We start from the raw sequence: 14,607 nt of genomic DNA, 5'->3' as shown, positions 1-14,607 counted from the left end.
CCCTTTTCTTGCTAAGAGGGAGTGTTGAAATTGTAGCAAGAAAAAAGCTCAATTTTGACTTGTGCCTTAGTCAAATTAAGTAAATCCAATTTCCACATAAGCAAGATAACTTGAGGCACTTAACTTGTGTGACATGGTCTTACTCAAAAAGTTTGAGTTATAGGCTAGAAGTAGAGTTGTGCATGTAGTGATTGCTAAAATTTAGCAATCTAGTTGAGTTATTGTTAGTTGAACTTAGTTAATTGAGCTCTAGTCGTTAATTGAGTCAGTTGAAGCCCAGTTGAGTAGTTAAGACTATTGTTAACTCACTAATTTCTCAGTTAACTAATTAATCAACTAAAAATAGACACAATCATGCATGGAACTCGAATTGCCTAGTTGAGGTGGTGGAAAAATGCATGTTTGTATTCTATATTTATATATTGTTGAGGGTACAAGTTTGTAATGAGCAAGAGATCAATTCCTCAAGGTATAGAGCAAAAAAGTAGGGAATTTCTACTATTCTTTAGGGGCTAATTCCTCGAGGATTGCGCAAGGAAATAGGAGGTTCGATGAGACTTGAATTGGCTACGTGTTGGCTAGAGGAAATCAAAAAGCCGGGGAACATGATTAGAGTTCAGAGTGTGCTTAAGACATTGTAATTGTTTCTCTTTTCCTCTAAATTAATGCAAAGCAATGGAGAGATTTTATTATAGTAAAATTTGTATCTTTTATTTCAATTTGATTTTTGAATGGTTGCAATTTCTATCGAAATTCTACAAAACTCCCGGCAAGAAATTAGAAAATAAATAAATGTGATGAAATAAGATGAAGATAAAATTAAAATGAACTTTTAATTAAAATTAAGATGATTGATAAAATTTCAAATTCGATTTTAATTTTTGTGCCGTTAATTAATTTGTTTATATTTTAAGTTCAATGTCATTTTAGCGCTAATTATCTCCTGGATCCATACTTCGTACTCTGCTGTAGCATGGCCACTGGCCAGCTTTGTAAAGGGCGTCGATTTGACCTCACGAGGATCAGCCCCCACTCCACCCACGCAAAATCACGGTGACGTATATTGTATGACGACCACAAAACACTTGGAAGCGAGAGAGAGGAGCAGGTGGGACGCAGATACCAATGCAATAAAATGCACTTTTCTGACAGTCGGTATTGGGCAAAACAAAATCCAGTGGAGCGACAAAGCAACAGTAAGTAACCCACCCACCATTGGGAGGTCACACACCAATTCAGACATACCAAACACTCATGGTAATAACATTATTATGCTCACAATAATAGACTAACAACGGCAAGCACAACAGGTTTCCGAAACCCTATGGGATCGGCGGCCAAATTCCCACTCAAAACTTTTGGAAATTAAATGCATTTACTTACTTTTTTATCCGAATTGAACGCATTGCATCAACTCAAAACTTTTGGAAATTAAATGCATTTACTTACATTTTTATCCGAATTGAACACATTGCACCAACTCTCTTTTAAAGTTTGTACAGCAAAGGGTGTGCCCAAGAAAAATCGTATGGAAGAACGCTAACCAGAAAATTGTATTTTACAAATTACATAGCAAGTGAACTGTCGGCAATATTCACTCCGCAATATAATTCTTCTACGTTTTGAACTTTCTTGGGTTAAAAAATGTATGTTTCAACTGGGTAGTCTGCTTAATAAGTGTTTCTCAAATTTTTTTCAGACCAATAAAATTCATGTATACATTAAAAAAGTAGTACGATTTAATCCGGAAAAATATATTCCAATCTCGCGAGTCCAAAATTGGATTGCCAAATTCTGACTTGAAAAGCCAAAAGTAAACCCAAAAAATTAAAATAATTCCAGTCTCGCGAGTCCAAAATTGGATTGCCAAATTTTGACTTTAAAAGCCAAAAGCAACCCCAACAAAATATTCCAATCTCACGTCACTCAAATTGTATTCCCAAATTCGGACGCACAAATCCAAAAGTAACCATAATTAGAAAACGCTACTCCAAAAACATAAACTCTGGGCATGAAAAATTGTGTATATCACATTAATTAATTTGGTAAATTCGGAGAGTTCACATTCCTAGGTATTACAGTGGAATATTCACATCCAAAACACACACATATATATAATATTATTTCCCTTTCTATTATACCTATAAATTTTCCAAATCTTTCGTATCTATTATACCTGTAACCTGCCTACTTGTTCTCGACACATACGATAATCATTTAAATCACAGACCATGGAACCGCCGTAATCATTTGGATGATGGTGCACTGTGTTGATCTGACGTGGGATAATGTATTCTTCTGTGTATTAAGTTTCAAATCTTATTCAGGCACCCGGGAAAACACGTTACCGGAAAAGCATTTATACATTCCCAAAAAGGAAAACGGGCTAGAGGACTCAGGAACAAGAACCACCTGGTCGACTATTCTAGTGTTAAGGCAGGAATGGGAATAGCAATGGCAATGCAAACGAGAACCCAAAATGAGAAACGGCTGTCACGATTCTTTTTGGTACCATACGAAAGAAAACAAGTAGGCTACAAGGAGATGGGATTCGATCTCATTCCCCTGTGCGCAAATGTTGGTGATAAGAAATTTCTAGACCATTATGTGCGCTAAGTTGTAGTCTATGCTTGTGTCACAACTTAGTGCACTGTCTGGTTATAGTCGACCCTTGTGTCGCAACTTGTATTTTAACTGTTCCAATGTGGCATTTCAACTGTCGCACTTAGAAATAAGTGTTGCTTTGTTGTTGCTTCAAGGTGTGATTGTTGCTCATGAGTCCTATGCATTCATGTGGCTTATATTGATAGTTTTCATGTGTGTGATCTATGTTTGATTCTAGTTCAGATACTTTTTTCTTCCTTACTCTATTGGTCCCACACTTAGCCATTTTAGAGCTCTTCTTGGTCCTTCTGCCCAGTGCAAGTTATGAAAGCTTCAATCCTTCACTAGGTGATGAGCACTACCTATTCATGAGTCTTAACTAGGAAATTTCCTCTTCTAGTGAGTATTCGTGGGTGCAGAGTGCATCTTTAGTGAATAGTCAATCATAGTTGAAGAAAATTATTCCCCGCAAAAGGATGCCTCTTCAAAAGCGCACTTCAGAAGAACAAGGACTTTGTCCCTTCAAAAGTGCACTTTGGGAAAACAAGGACCCTATACCTCTTCAAAAGCGCACTTCGAAAGAACAAGGACCTTCTCTCCCTTCAAAAGGGCACTTAAGAAAAACAAAGGTCCTCTACCTCTTTAATAACGCATGTCGCACTCTCAAAAAACAGTGGGACTGTTACTGTGCTTTGTGCCCTCAGTGGCTCTTCCAAAGCGCATAGCACACTATCAAGCAACAATGGTTCCTCCTTGTTTGTTGTGCCTGCACCCTACGCCCAAGCAAACCTTCTCTCTCTCCCTAAGTGCATGGCACACTTTTAGTAAATAGCGGGGTCATCCCTTGCTCACTATCTGACTCAACTATACTTTCATTGTCTCCTACTCCTTTGAGCCTACCGTATGGCACAATTTTAATCAACAAGCTCATCGCATTGTCCCTTGCACTAGGCCACCACATTAGACCTTGAAGAACTCCTCATAACGCAAAGCACATCTTTAGTGAACAATGGTGCTTTCCGAAGCCACTATTGAACTCAACTACGTTCTCCTAGTCAAGCCCTTCCTTCTCAAGTCCTTTCACAAGCCTTCACAAGCAGCGTCTTCCATGAACAAGGTAGAGATAGGATAGATTTTTTCAAGATCGGTTTTTCCTTGTCATGAGTGATGTTCATTAGAAGGTGTACCTTCTTAGTGTGACAACGTGCTACTTAAGGAAGATACCAAGGAGAGGAAGCAAACAAGCTCTTACAGAGAAGAAGCACAAGGAGAACCATTATTCAAACATGAAGAGATATTGAACCAAGACAGTTTGAAGACATTACATGATAACTCAAAAGGTCCCGATGTTGATCCATCACCATTTGGAGGGTGAAAATGGAGTACAGATCTTTCATGAAGATTGAAAACATAGCAATAAAGAGAACAACTTGGCATTTCCACTTCATCATGACCTCCTTGTCATCATTATTAATTTGTAACTTGTACAAGTGTCACCACTATGTCATATGTGTCCATGTGCCTTGCCACATCATCATGTGAAATGTAATGATGTATTCAAAAGGAAAAGGACAAAATGTATTCTGTGAAAGTCCAAGAGTCATATGTGGAATATAGTAACATGTGGACAAATGAATCAAGTAGAAGTTCAAGAGTCATTAAGAGACGTCCAAAAATCATTTTTGAAGTTCCAAGGTCACATGGGAAGTCTAAGAGTCATGAGGGTAGTTCAAGAGTCATGGGGTCATGAAAAGTCATTCCTCTTGTTATAAATACTCCCTCATAACTCAAGCAAAAAGCTTTTGGAGGGTTAGGCTTTGGAAAGCTAGTCTTGGTTTCTCTAACTTGGCATAGGAGACAACTATTCTTTGGAGAAACAAGAAGTGATTTAATGTTCCACTACTAGAACTAGTGTCTCGCCATTGTAATTGTGTACTTGGATCTTTCACCTAATATTGAAGCTCATTAAGCTAACACACTTCCATTCACGTATCGTGAATGTTTTAAAACTATTATTTCGATGTTTGCAGTATATGTCGGCATTCGTATGTACTAAAGAAATTGAATTATTTCAGTGGCTTTTGTGTTTATCTTATTGAATGTGTGTTGTATTTTCTTCCATGAATCTTTGTTATCTTGTGAACTAATTTGCAGATTAATCATTGAATCTTTCCTTGCTATCATGTGTCTCTCTTAGGATGGTACTATTACTTTTTTTCTAGAGACATACTCTTGTCCCCCTCTCATGAAAGCCTCATTTTATACATTGCAATTGATGTTTCACAATGCCGACTTACTTGTTTGTTCAAAGGTTATGTGTGTAATCTTTTATGTTAATCATTGAAACCAAGACAGACCTTAAGTTATAGTGGCCGAGCTGATACTCCGGATAGGGCTCCTACTCCAAATGGTATGAAGTCAAATTAGGATTTCACATTAGGAAGACCCCTGTATGTTGGTGGTATCCAACACCATCAACAAGACCCACAACTTGCAAACACCTATTACAGACCTACAACCTTCTTTGCCCTAACTGCAAGCTTATCTTGCTTCCGCAAGCCTATAAAACTTAAGAACAAAACTTTGTAAATATTCAAACTACACTATTTGCACCATATAAATCAAAAATCTCTGCTTTGATAAAAGAGCACGTATTTAAAGATTAACAAACCACTCACCTTTCCCTTTTGCAACTTATTGAATCACATTCATGGGTGTTCTAAAAGGCAATCTACCCCATAGTTTAACTAATGAAAAATTATTTTCTATATTAATAGCATGAGACCATTATACCCTCTTTCCCCGTGATAAAATCAAAATATTTTGATATCTTACTATCATTGTGTACCAAAGCATTGCATATATACCTCATAAATCTGACAGAAGAACAACATACAAATTTTGGTTTATATTTGTTAGGAAAATAGGTTTATAGAAAAGGAGAGGATTTTATTGCGTTGTTAAAACGTTAGATTAAATGAATAATATATTAAATTCAGTTATCAAATAAATTAAATGAATAATATATTAAATTTGGCTATTAATTTAATTTATCTCAAGTTGTTGTGAAAAATGTTGTTATTCTTCCACTCTTAATTGCAATTCTTACGAGTGACATATTAAACGACCTAAAACAATTCTTACGAATGACATATTCAACGCCCTAAAACATTAAGTATTTCATGCTACTTATAAATAACCACATGAGCGCACTCCACTTTTATTCATATATACATAGTCGCGGATATAGTATTCCATTGAAACAGGACATGCTAATACCAACAAGAGGCATACAGAAACCATTACAGGTCCAACTTCTTTACGTAAATAACTCCAGGGTGAAACACTCCTTTTAAGAAAAATGAGCATTATATAACGTTTCTGTGATGGCAAAACCATTCACAAGCATCGAGCAAAATGGCAACCTTCTCAAAGAAAACTTGTCGGCACTTGAACATACAAGATACTCTTTTGCTTGGAGAGTAGCCAATGAACTGCTGCAAAATAACATGAACTCTGCCAAGAAACCAAAAACCATCTGGCCTGAAATTAGGGAGAGGAATAAAAAGGCAGAAATTCGAACACGACCTAGGAGTCCATTACACATGGTGCAGATGCTCATAAATACACTTATTATACATGAACTGATTCTGTTCAGAAGCTTCTGTAGCAGAATGGATAAAAAACAGTAATGTGAAATTTCAAAATACTATACCGCTGAGTGACCAGAACTTTTGAAATATACAAGGACATGAACCATACTAAATGAAAGGATTTTGTGGGTAAAGACTCAAGGTCTGTCCGTCTTGAATATTAAAAGATTGTCCACCTTGCATCCAGTATATTTGATCTGGAGTCATAGAGTAAGGCATAAAGCTAGACTGAAAGGCACTAGATTGAGTTTGGTAGAAAAACTGATCACTGGAACCTACATACGTCTGCGGTAAACTAGAACCCCCAAAGTTAGGGGCAGAAATCTCTGGCTGAGGAAAACAAACAGAATAGACACTTTTATCTCCTTCACCCGAATATGCTCCATGGTCTGCAACTGGAATGCCACTTACTTCTGAAGGAATTCCTCGTTGCTGATGTGAATGGAAAGAGTTTGCATCTACTCCTGCTTCCAGTGACACGTGGTAATCATAGCTATTGTCATGAAAGAAGGGTGCAGTCACATTTCCTTCAATCTTCTGACCAACGACCTCGGAAGTTTTGTCACCATTGTACCCTTCGCTACGTTCCTGCAATTTTATTCTCTCTTTGTATGCCATCATCTGTGTCTTGGACATTTTTTTGTCCTGTTGACTCCGTTCAATGTATTGCTACAATAAATATTACAACAATGAGAGTTAATTTAACAGAGTGCACATTTTGCAGGGTCGAGAGGAGAAAATACAAAGGTAGGTTAACAAGAAAAGATAGCACATTGGCATACCATTTTTTCATTATCTGAAAGCTTGTTCCACAAATCATTCACCGTCTTAACAATTTCACGGTCTGTCTGTGCATATGTCTTTTTTAACCTAGCGCATTGCTCGACATAAAAGAATTTGTAACCATTTTTTGATAGACGCGGGGCACTGAGATCTCTCTTAGGTACCCTTTCTTTCCTCTTCTTCGTGACCTGCACCTCCAGCCCAAGGGCATCACAGCCTACATTGCTCATCAGCCCTGGAACCATTGCATATTGCTGAACAATGGTCTCTGTAGGAACATGATATAAAACACCCTTAAGTTTTTCTGAGCCTACCACCACAGTCACCAAGTAGCCATTATCAAATCTCTGATCGACTGCTCCTGTCACAGTTTGCCCAACATATGCACCTGGATCCACTGGTAGGCAAACCAAACAGAAATGAATATTAAAAACAGTTCCTGAATAAAACATATGACCTGGAACAAGAATATATAAACAAATATATTGAATCCGCAACAATGTTGGAGAGCTGCTGCGGTCTTCCTCAAATTTCAGAATCTCACCTCCAAACAGCTGAGCAGGATCAACCATGTTTTTCCTTTTCTTTGCTGGCTGCTTTGGATCAACCAAAAGTTGGCATGTGATGCCATTGTCCATGGACTTAGTAGAAGGACGAGGAGCAGGAAATGGACCTAAACATATGTACATTTTCTAAGCAGCACAAGAAAAAATAACATTCGAATATACACTTTTTAAATAGATTTTCAAAGCAGCAAAGGAAGTTGAAAAAGAATTGTAGTTCTAACTATTTGATTATTAAAAGATGAATACCAGGAGGAGGAGCAAGTTGTCCCCGTGCTCCAAAGTAATGAACTTGCTCAAAGTGGTACAAAAGATCTATGTAATGTTTGCGAAGCACAAACGAGTAGTTTATAATTGAGCTAGGGATTTTTAAAGTTGTTGCTATTTCCTTCCATCTTCTCTCTTTAATAACCTATAGATCATTCATTTCCCATGAATAGTGGAACAGAGAGAAGAATTCAACAAAACAAAGCCCACATTATAAATACCAATTAACATATGTAGAATACAGATACTAGATTCAACTAAGCAACTTTGATCAGTCCTTCAGTACTTATAAATCATTTATTTCACATTAATAGCAGAACAAAGAGAAGAATTCAACAATGAAAAGGTCCACATTATAAATACCAATTAACATATGTCAAATATAAATACAAACAGCATCCAAGCAACTAATATCAGTCCTTCAGAAACACACCAAAAAAGATTCAACTAAACCAGAGTTCAAAGTATTATACACAAGTTATGATAACTTCTGCTAAAAAATATTAGTATGTCTGCTTTGAAATATATACTCTGGCTGACACAGTGTATAAGCTTAGAGCTATCTAGAAGTTGATGTCCTAGAATAAAAGTGCGGTCAATCCAGAATTATTACAGAAGAATGCCAAATATGAAAGCATTATCCAATATATTTATGTAAAGTTCACATGCAAAACTGAATTATCAGAGGATATCAATCATAAATAGTATTTTCTTAACGAGGTAGAAGAAGATCAGTACAAGTCTGGCACAAAGAGAACAAGTTAAAGTGTTGATATGATGTTAAATGTCTTCCATCCATAGATATATATATATATATATGTTGACACATGTATCTCATACACACATACATACATATATATATATATATATATATGCTGACACATGTATGAAAGTGTAAGTGTTATAACTAAGGGAAGATAATGGCGTGTTACTTAACTAAATGTTGCCTAAATTACTTTATGTACTTGGTGTAACCTGCTGGTCCAGGAAGCAAACACAAAAATGACATTAATCATATTCCATGTCATTGAACAACTTCATAACAATATGAAACCTGGGCTAGAAACTGATTCTATGCACCAAACACAATGAAGTGGCATAAATCCTGTACGAAGCAATCACAGCATGGATGATTCAATGCTTTTACAATCTCCGCTCATGGTAAAGCAAATACTATATGATTGTAGACATAGGTTGTATACAGATATAAGAAATCCTAACATATATTCAACACGACAACATCCGAGATTTTTATGAAAGGCAATGCAGCAGTGGAAGCAATTTTCCATCCAATTACAAAGTTTTGGCAATATTTTATGACCATCATAACCTTCCTATTTTTAGATGTAACATGAGGTAAGTGTTTTGAATCTTGATGCCTATAGGTGTTTACCAGACATTTAATTTATATGGCTGAACTAGTATAAGACCCACTGAAAATAATAAACAGCTTCATTGTCATCCTATGTTAGCTGTGAAACTTTGATGTGTACATAGATCATTAAGATAGTGCTTTGGTGTTTTGGTTAAGGTCCCAATCTACATTGTTCAGGTTGCATGTTTCATTCACAATAGGTCTTGTGTTGATTAAGTTGTAGTCTAATAATAAAATGGGTATCTTTCAATTCACCACTGTGTGACTTTTAAGGTCATGCTCTAGTGTCATGGTTAAGGTCCAAATCGACATTGTTCAGGCAACACATGTTTTGAAAGACAAAATTTTCACAAATTGTTCGTATGAAATGCTAGATCACAAAATTTCCACACCACAACCACTTGGGGCCAGTTTAATTGTAAATTTTCCATTCAGATAAATGGCTTGATCTAAAGCTTGCATGTAATATCTAACCATGCTACATTAAGAACCTCCACAATTTTCTGACCAAATCAAGATACTCATTTTTTTATATTTAACCTCCATACTAAATGCAGCCATTCACCAGACAGGAATCCTTCACACGACTCAATAGGATAATCCTATGTGCACTAGTAATAACATAAGACTAATCCACAAAACAAGCCTCATTAAGTAGACATCGATGAAACAAAGGCTAGGTTGACTGAGTGTATCTGTACCTTATGAAGTTCAAACACTCGTGAAATGATGTGCTCTGAACCAAATGTCACTCTTTTGATGTGTTTGTTATGGGTCTCTATTTTGTATGTCTATCTCCCAGAATCCCCACTAATCTAGTTTAAAATGGCTATCCTGTTTCATTTCTTGTCAATTAATGGATTTAGAATTAGTGAATCTGAAAAGAAAGATGACCGTCATCTTCCTACCGGGGAAGCACTTAGCCATATATTATAAAAATAGATTGATGGGTGAAAAGAGAGAGCTAAACAACAATGAGAAGCTGATATGAGAATTCTAGTAAAGATATCAGCCAAGTAAGAAAGTCAAAAGAAGCTCAAATAAGAAGAAGAAGCAGCTTGTATTATAGAACTTCCAATGATAAACACCATTTTAAAAGCTCCAAATTGATATCAAATAATAAATGGAATCTTGATAAATGAAGGTGTTACTGAATAGCGAAGACAGAAGCCACTTTAAAGTTCGAAGGCCACAAGTGACAGGGCTATAGAAAAAATTGAAATGATTACTGTCAATTGTGGAAGAAAATATTGTAGCTGTTATAGAAAAAGAATGAGAGATTCACAATTATGAATAGAGTTGACGAAGGAATTGCCCTGACTCGGCACATTAGTATCAGAAACATCAATTAAATAGGTCATGATAAGACCACCCAGACACGAAATCACTATCACGTTATTATCGGAGATTTCAAAAGACAAAGCCAGTTTGTGTCTCCAGGAAGGAATATGATATATATTTTTTTAAATCTAGGAATCCACCACACTCGCAGGATGGACATATAACCTCTACCGGGACCAGCCAGGAATACGATAAATTACCAACAAATGACTAGAACTAGTGAAATGCAGCTACATCACTTACTAACCAAACAATCAATTCTGCTTCACAAAATAATAGTAGAAAACAAGACATACAATCAGAGAGTGTGAGAGAGAACGCAAGAGATCAAGCCTCAAGGCCAACTATATGTGGATAATAGAATCAAAACTACATGTAGACAATCGGAGGAAGAGAGAATAGAATCTGAATTCTGAACATGCACCAGCTGTTATGGGGCATTCATGGTAAGTACGAAACCAGAAAAAAAGAGATTTGCCTAACTAAAACGGCTAGCTAAAAAATTCATGTCAGTATAACTGCCAGTACAAAAATTGCATACACTAAGAACAAAGAATTTAATTTTAAAATTAACTAGCTATTTCACTTACTAGAATTTTTCAATTTTTTAATGAACTAGCTATTTCACTAACGAGAATTAAACCTAGTTAGAAAATGTAGAGTCCTCTGTGAAAAAAAATAAAACAAACACAAGTACTCAGTCCTTAAATAAGTACCACGCAGCATGTCAAACACAAATGTGGCATCTATAAGGATACAATATAGACCACATCCGGGATTTGAATATACCATGTACGTGTAGGTACTACTGCATTTTCTCAAACTCCTCGTAATGAAAGAGGATATTTATAACTCCTTTAGACTAGGAAATTCACAACATAACTAAGAAAGAATAAACACATCCATAACCTCTCAGACAAATACATGTAACTAGAATTTTTGGTTTAATACCCTCAAATGTCATTTGTAATTTTAACATTGAAAAGGATTGGTCAAAACCAGTTTGTAGAAAGAGAAGGATAATGGAGTATCAAAAAGTGGGGTGCTTGGGGAAAAATAATGAAAACACTGCCATAATAAATAGCCCATAAGTAGTTCCATTCCTTACAGTTGCAATGTGTTTGCACAAATATTGTATAGTTCCTAAATACAGTAGCAGCAACAAACCAGAATCTACAATGCTTTGTAGCTTGGGTTATTGCATGTCCTTTCATTGTTCAGTACTGCTAGTGCTTATAATCAGCTGGATAAAATTACAGATACAATTTAAGGAATCATCGTAATACCATAACCTAATGAATTTGAAATACACGCTGCATACAGAACAATGGAAGCTTCTCAAAATTCAAGAATCACCCAATATAAGAGAGAGATGAGGCATACCTGTTCAAGACCACCACAAGCAGTTACTTGTCTGTACAACAAATGTAGGTCTAATTCCTGGCCTCCTATGTTAGGAACTCTGCCCACGAAAAGCGAATAGTTAGAAAGCAAGGAATCTAACAAAATATATTCAGATATAGCATTCTTTCCTACCCGCTGCCTGTTCATGGACAGTAAATATACATATCAGGATAAACAATTCAATAGGAATGACAGACCGCTAGCTCAAAAACCAAACAACCATAAAGGTCAAGTAGCGGATGACACAAATGAAAGCTGTCTAAATGTGACAGCTACATTGCATGCTACAAAAAGTAAGTATGTACAGGGCAAATATCAGGCCCTGCATCAATTAAGAAATGGATTGTCAAAGACATAAGTGTCTTCTAAAAGACAGCATTTTATTTGAACCAAACTTAACAAACATACAAATTAAAGCTTCTTTTTCAGTACCAAAGGAAGATAAAAGCAGAGGAACATAGCAGCCCAGTTTCTTAGACACACACAACAGCAAAAAGGAAAGAAATCAATAATGTTATTTATCTTTTTAAATTGATATTCATTTAGAGTAAAACTAATGCTTACCACAGATTCAACACTGATTATCATAGCAGGTTCTTTTCAACTAAATGATTCTATGGCTGAGATTTAGATAAACAACAATGATGGTGGGAATATCACACCCCCGAAAAAAAATGCAATCCATAACTAGCAGGCAGTAGCCCACATTCTTGTTAGGGTCCTACTGACCAAACCTTAGTTGCAGTACCAGGCTGCAAGAGTTTAGATTACAGACGCAGTCAACTCATAACAGCAGGCAACAACCCACCTTCTTAGGTGAGATATTCCATGTAGCTTAATTTACAGTGAAATGGAAATAAGCAAGACAACTATGAAGAACCAATTCACACAATCTACACTGCAAGACTTGATGACGGATCACTCCTAAGATATCATGTGACACTAAATGTGCAAATATCCAACAAAAACTGAAGTTTAAGGTGAACAACACCTACTTCTGAGATGCCTTGTCTAAGACAAGATAATTGATTTGTTCAAAGTACACGATAACGAAGAACATTCTTGCTCCCTCTTAGAAACCAAAAAAAATTATGAATTTGGAATCATAATGCTAAAGACCCTAGATTACAGGACCTAAAAAGTAAAGTGCAGACTCTAACATTCTCCAATAGGCCTTACTGGTTTGAGTGAAACATAAAAATACAAAAAAATAGAGCAACACTGGTAGTCTGGGACAAGGCACTGAATCTCCATAAGCATCTGGCCATAATTCATATGCTCTTTCAAGGGTAACCAAAGATACAATTCTTGTTTACATGCACAGCTCGAGGTGTATAGTCTATAAATGCGGACGACTCACAAGCAACAGGATAAAGATTTGTTTGCGTCCTAATAATTAGTAACGCTCAATAGGCCATAACAGGCCTAAAAATGCACAAAACCCGTAAGCAGAACGCAATAACAAGCAATTTTGAAGAACACAACATCCAAATTCGACAAGGGTTACTCTTATTTCCTTACAGAAATCATGCCATGCTATGTTTGAGATTCTGCATAACATGAAATCAATGAAGGAGATAACTTTGCAATAACATATGACATGGAACAGAAAGGAGAAAAATTGGTGAAAATTTTGTTGTAATGTAGACATTAGAGAGTGTGAATTACCACTCACGTTAGGCTGGTTCCAAGACCTGCATGAAACTCGTTGAATAAAGCGCAGAAGTATGTACGGTTAGCGAGCAATGCCTCGTGTTCTGCTAGAGGAGATGGGTACACCTGTTGGCTGTATGGGTATCCCTGAAATACCCCCACCGAAGAACCCATATGATATTCTGCAAGCTCGCTTCCGTTTTGCATTGATCCACTCCCCTGCACATCCCTCTGCTCCTCCATTACAATTGGGTTTTGGGGAAACAAGCTTAAAATCTGGGAGAACTTGCAAAATGCTCCCCCATATTCATCAAGGCTCTAATGAAATGGGCATCTGACTATCACTTCCGATGGAATCGGTATATGATGCTATGTGGCTGAAACAATGGGGGTTTGTGCAAAGAAAATGCCCAAATGCGGTGATCACCACCACAACGCGGTCAAAAGGATCGATCCCAACAGTAACAATTTTCCAACAGTTGTTAATTCTATTAGTTGTGGTTTCACCAAAGTCCCCACACAACAGAACTACGGTACAGCAGTCTCATATTAATATCGGCATCAACCAACAAAACAACTCACGTTATGCGCTGCAAATATGTCCGAACACCACTGATAAAACGTCGGCCAAATTTTGGTGGGTTCTGCCATTTTGGCCGTCTAAGTCAATTACGTCCTCGTTGTCGTTTCTTGGCCGTACGATTGATGGCCAGTTTCTCGTCATCCGACGACCAGCGCCCCTGCCCTTTTTGTTTTACCTTTTAAGACCTTCCCATATCACTTCATATATCAAGAATAACTGGGAATATGGAGGCGTTACTTTATCGATGGTGTAGGATCAGAGAAGTTTAATTTAATTTTGAGAGATTTATTTTAATTGCATATTTAATAAGCAGTTAAATATGTTAAATTAAAATAGAGTACTATTTTTTTAGATATATTAAATACAACAAATTGATAATAT

The 14,607-nt window shown here is 36.5% G+C and overlaps 2 protein-coding genes across 2 annotated transcripts; both read right to left on the bottom strand.

Moving 5' to 3' along the window:
• Nucleotides 1–5,897: 5,897 nt before the first annotated feature.
• LOC149163068 (uncharacterized) lies at nt 5,898–7,741 on the bottom strand. The gene is made up of 3 exons (XM_089435923.1): nt 7,585–7,741; nt 7,040–7,437; nt 5,898–6,926 (listed from the first exon to the last, which is right to left on the bottom strand). The coding sequence occupies exons 1-3, from the start codon at nt 7,727–7,729 to the stop codon at nt 6,366–6,368; spliced, it is 1,104 nt and encodes a 367-aa protein (XP_089292049.1). The 5' UTR covers nt 7,730–7,741; the 3' UTR covers nt 5,898–6,365.
• A 32-nt stretch (nt 7,742–7,773) lies between these two features.
• On the bottom strand, nt 7,774–14,250 carry LOC149163067 (high mobility group B protein 9-like). The gene is made up of 3 exons (XM_089437514.1): nt 13,666–14,250; nt 11,970–12,048; nt 7,774–8,015 (listed from the first exon to the last, which is right to left on the bottom strand). The coding sequence occupies exons 1-3, from the start codon at nt 13,884–13,886 to the stop codon at nt 7,827–7,829; spliced, it is 489 nt and encodes a 162-aa protein (XP_089293640.1). The 5' UTR covers nt 13,887–14,250; the 3' UTR covers nt 7,774–7,826.
• Nucleotides 14,251–14,607: the final 357 nt, after the last annotated feature.

Source organism: Pinus tabuliformis, chromosome 5_2, assembly GCF_031772625.1.
Source record: "Pinus tabuliformis cultivar Carrire ecotype Pingquan chromosome 5_2, CPIR1, whole genome shotgun sequence".
Lineage (NCBI taxonomy): Eukaryota > Viridiplantae > Streptophyta > Pinopsida > Pinales > Pinaceae > Pinus > Pinus tabuliformis.
Note: the sequence above shows the minus strand (reverse complement) of the source record. Positions and strands in the feature narration are given on the sequence as shown.